This window comes from Papaver somniferum, chromosome 7 (assembly GCF_003573695.1).
Source record: "Papaver somniferum cultivar HN1 chromosome 7, ASM357369v1, whole genome shotgun sequence".
Classification (NCBI taxonomy): domain Eukaryota; kingdom Viridiplantae; phylum Streptophyta; class Magnoliopsida; order Ranunculales; family Papaveraceae; genus Papaver; species Papaver somniferum.
Genome location: NC_039364.1, coordinates 216,750,876 through 216,755,660, shown reverse-complemented (window position 1 = coordinate 216,755,660; position 4,785 = coordinate 216,750,876). Strand labels below are relative to the sequence as shown.

The window sequence follows — 4,785 nt, the reverse complement described above, 5'->3', positions numbered from 1 at the left end:
AATCAATATTCAATGATCCATCGAATGAGCAATACTTTCTCACTTCATCGTAAGAACTATACCTCTGTCTCATAACATGTTCAATTCACGAGTTTCAGAACATCATGTTCAACTCAACGACTACATGGACTCATCATCCCATCAAACCACGAAGTCATCAATTGACTAACAAACCACGAGACGTCAATCGTGTCACTTGGGGGGATATCACTTAGGGTTTTGGTCTGGCGGTCTACGACACGTGTGTTCAAACACACGATCGAATGTGAGTAAGTCGTGCAATCATTTGAAGGAATTCACGAGGTAGTGGGTGGAAAATCGACCAAGTCGCCACACGTTGAGCAACTGGTTTCAATTCACGACATGTTCAATTCACGACATCGTAAGAACTATACCTCTGTCTCATGACATGTTCAATTCACGAGTTTCAGAACATCATGTTCAACTCAACGACTACATGTACTCATCGTCCCATCAAACCACGAAGTTATCAATTGACTAACAAACCACGAGACGTCAATCGTGTCACTTGGGGGGATATCACTTAGGGTTTTGGTCTGGCGGTCTACGACACGTGTGTTCAAACACACGATGGAATGTGAGCAAGTCGTGCAATCAGTTGAAGGAATTCACGAGGTAGTGGGTGGAAAATCGACCAAGTCTCCACACGTTGAGCAACTGGTTTCAAACACGATCTCCACTTCCCCACTCCTTGATTCCGTCAACTGTCACACTTCATGGAATCATGGTGTCTACAATTACAGTAATATAAATAAGTCTCTGAATCATGATTGAATCATCATCAGTAACATCAATCTCACGTCTCATCGACAACACGAGATCATCAACTCATCAATTGAGCAACTACTCAATTGAGCAATTTCAATCACTCAGAGCTTATCGTATTCGGAATTCACACACCCACAATCTTTGATTACCATTGATTCCACATATTTCTCAGCTTCCCTCCTACAGATCAACCCATCCTCTCTTGTGACCAAATTTACTCTGGAACGGTCATTGTCTTGATTTAGGCCAGAGTACTACAGATTTATCTCTCGAATCTAAAGCACCCCCTTTGCAGCGGTGCATCTGTGTGAGGTTTAACATTTCGCTCGGTTCGAGGAGTCTCCTCCGTACGGTCGTCTCCTCAATTCCTTAAAAATCAGCAAATCGTTTTTCCCCATCTATAGGTCTTATGAAAAAATGGGGTTTTAGAGAGAGATTTGTTAGGAATTTAGGTAAGAAAAATTTTGGAGGTTGTTTTTCTTGATTAGGGTTGAAGACCTGGATCTTAGATCTAGGGAAAAAGATGGATTATATACTCTTATCCAAATGGCTTTTTACATTCTAGAAACCTTTTTTAGATTTCCCTAAACTGATAATACGAAAATGCCCTTTTTTATATTGGTATTTACCTTTTCTGTCTACGGTTGCACATTGTTGGGTTGTTTGTCTTGGGAGGCTAGGAACACCTATAATTTTGTTGTGCGGAAATCTTGCATTGTTGATGCGTTGGTGATGTTATATGCTTTACTTGTTATGGACTCATGGAGGGGTGTATAAAATTTGCTGCAGAAAAATGGTTGTTTCACTTGAGGTTTCTATTTATGCACTTAATAATGTCTGAAATGGGACAAAAATTCATTGGAGTTTGAAGAAAATATGGGGTTGGACGCCCTACCTACAGTATAACCCCTATAAAATAATAAGATCCGGATCGATAATGTTTATAGATATTAAATTATTGATAGAATAATGATTATTAATTTATATAGTAATTTGTCAAAATTGTGTTTAATTCTTGCTACCAAACACTACACCAAGAATCAACATTTGTGACGGAGGGATTATAAGAGCTTTCAAGATGCATTATTTCGATTTTATCGTAGTTTTCTGGAGGGTTATGAAGAAGACCCCAATCACGAGAAGATTAATGTTTTAGATGCGATGGACCTTGTCTGTTTAGCTTAGAAAATATATATTCGTTCCAGGATAACATTAGTTAGAGAATTCAATTGAAAAGTCAGATAATGAAGGCACTAGAGAACTGATCAAAGGATTGAATTATCACAATGGAATGAACGATGAATACTTTTTGAACTACCCTCAAGAAAATATTTACTATTTCGGATTTTTAACTGAAGAGGAAACAATTGAGAGTATCATGGGAAATGAGAAAGGTGATGATGTGGAAGCCGATGATAAATTGTAGTTATAGCCCTAGCTTCACGTAAAAAAAACTATCGGAGCTGTGAAGATATTAAATATCTTTTATTGGATCACCAAACGAAAACACCAAAAACTCTTCTGAAGTTAAGAAAAATCCAAGATGATATTCAACCTGACGTCAATTTTAAGAAAAATATGGTTACAATTGAATCATTACTTACCAAGTTAACATAAATGTAAAACTAATTTTATGTAATTTAGAGATTTATTAATTTGTATATCAGAAGAGACCGATAAAAACTCTGAATTTTTTATTAATTAATAAATTTAGCGAATTATTAATTTAGCATGTTGTCTCTGACTCGGGACCGTTATCACGGGTTAAATAACTTATAGGGGTTCTACTGTATTTGAATCTTAAGTTGGACTTAGGGAGAAGTTGGCTTTGTAGCTGCAATTGCTCTGTATTCAACTTTCGTCACTTTTTTTTCTTCGGATGGAAGACTTTTGTCACATTGCTCTATTTAAATATAAAATTTTGTTCTCGTCAAGAAACAAAAGCTTATGAAATGAGTTTATATTAGATGAACTAAGGTAATATTTTTGTTCATAAAGAATTCTACCGATCAATTTCATCAGTTCAGTGTTAGGTGCAACTTAGTTTTCTTTTAGGTTTTTTTATTAAGGCCTCATGTATAATCCAACTATAATAAGGTCGCATAAATTTTCTAACTTCTTCATTTGGTTGTTTATATCGTCTAAGTCACCTAGTTCATTGTTTTCCATTGTTTTTGCCACGCCAAAATTTATTATCGCCAAAAAAACATAATTACAATAATTATAAAAGAGGACTTGAAGGTCCCCCACACTTTTAGAGAACTAGAGATAGAAAAAACTTAAGAGAAAAACTTTAAAAAAAAAACCTCAAACGAAAAGCTAAAAAATACTAGCAAATAGAAGTTCAAGCTGCAACTTGCACCAACTGGTCACAAGTTAAGACAAAAACTAATCATCTTAAAATTTTAAATTGAAAGGTGTCAGCTTTCACCTCTTACTTTTGAGCTTCATATTTTCTTTTTCATGCTGATGTTCTCTCAGTTATAACCAGAACACCCTTAACCGATAAAGCTTCCTCAGTAGCATTTAGATTTTTCTTCTTTTTCCCCTCGCCATCTTCAATAGCATTATCCTCCACATCAATATTGGGATTGCTTTTACAATTGATGGTCATTTTCTTCTATATATAATTAATAAGAGGGCGGAATTAGATTCTCCCTTGTTAGAGCATTGCTCGTTCGAACTCACAAGTGTTGTTATCTCAAACTTGTTGTCAAATTTAGTTGTCAAAAGTATATCTTGATTTCTTGGAAAGTGAGTTGCGATATTAGTTTTGTCTTCCCATGTAACATCCTCTGACAAAAATTAGTCCATTGGATGAGTAAATGCATCACTTCTTTCTCATTCTTGGAAACCGATCTGGAAGACAAAATACTCTTAGGTTGCATGATAATCTGCCCTTCATGATCAACTATAAGTAGAGTTGGTGAAGGATGATGAGTTTGACCAATCTGTTTCTTCAACTAAGAGACATAGAAAACTGGGTGGATTTTGGCACTTGCTGGTAACTCCAACTTATAAGCCAGAGATCCAACCTTCTATAAAATAGTGAATCAACCATAATACCTAGCAGAGAGCTTGACATTCCTGCGCAATGATACAGAGGCTTGTCTGTAAGGCTGTAATTTCAAATATATCCTTTCTCCCACTTCAAAATCTCTATCGACCCTGTTTTTTCCAGCAAAGAATTTCATTCTTGCTTGAGCTTGCTGTAGTGTTTCCTTAAGGACATCAAGCATAACATATCTTTCCTTTATATAACTCTCAACTGCAACTACAGAAGTGACTGATGGTGTTGGAAATGCCATGTGAGGAAGGTTATAACCATACAAAGCCTTAAAGGGGGTCATTTTCAATCTGGTGTGATAGCTGGTGTTGTACCACCATTTAGCTAAGAATATCCACTGAAACAATTTCTTAGGTAGATGACCTGTAACACACCTCAAATAATTCTCTAGATAAGCATTTACCGTCTATGTTTTACCATCGGTTCGTGAATGTTAAGCTGTACTCAAGTTCAAAGTGTTACCCAAAGCTCTGAATAAGTCCTGCTAGAAATTACTAGTGAACACCTTGTCTCTATTAGACACAATGGAAGCAGGCAATCCATGTAGTTTGACCACTTGATTTAAGAAAACTTTAGCCACAATAGTTGTTGTATAGGTATGTTGCAAACCAATAAAGTGAATGTACTTAGTCAATATATCAACCATTACCAAAATGACAGTTTTTGTTTCACTCATGGGTAGGCCTTCAATAAAATCCATAGTAATTTGTTGTCATTCTTGGTCTGGAACAGGCAGTGGGTGGAGAAGGCCTCTTGGAAGTTGATAGTCATTCTTATTTCTATGACATACATCACAAGAAGAGACAAAAGTGAATGCCTCCTTCTTCATACCTGGAAAATAAAAGTAGCTTTTTATTCTCACATAAGCGGCTTGGATTCCTGAGTGACCTCCCATTGCAGAAGTATTACTGAGTGCAAAATAATGTTCT

At 36.2% G+C, this 4,785-nt stretch overlaps 1 protein-coding gene across 1 annotated transcript; it reads right to left on the bottom strand.

Moving 5' to 3' along the window:
• Window positions 1-3,842: 3,842 nt before the first annotated feature.
• Window positions 3,843-4,556, bottom strand: LOC113295936. The gene is made up of 2 exons (XM_026544264.1): window positions 4,352-4,556; window positions 3,843-4,219 (listed from the first exon to the last, which is right to left on the bottom strand). The coding sequence occupies exons 1-2, from the start codon at window positions 4,554-4,556 to the stop codon at window positions 3,843-3,845; spliced, it is 582 nt and encodes a 193-aa protein (XP_026400049.1).
• Window positions 4,557-4,785: the final 229 nt, after the last annotated feature.

Bases quoted from the DNA above. Each gene is read 5' to 3' on its own strand.
- LOC113295936 (XM_026544264.1), bottom strand. From the start codon at position 4,556: ATGGATTTTATTGAAGGCCTACCCATGAGTGAAACAAAAACTGTCATT. The intron at 4,220-4,351 runs GTAATTTCTAGC...GGTGTGTTACAG, and splicing joins TAGAGACAAGGTGTTCACTA to GTCATCTACCTAAGAAATTG.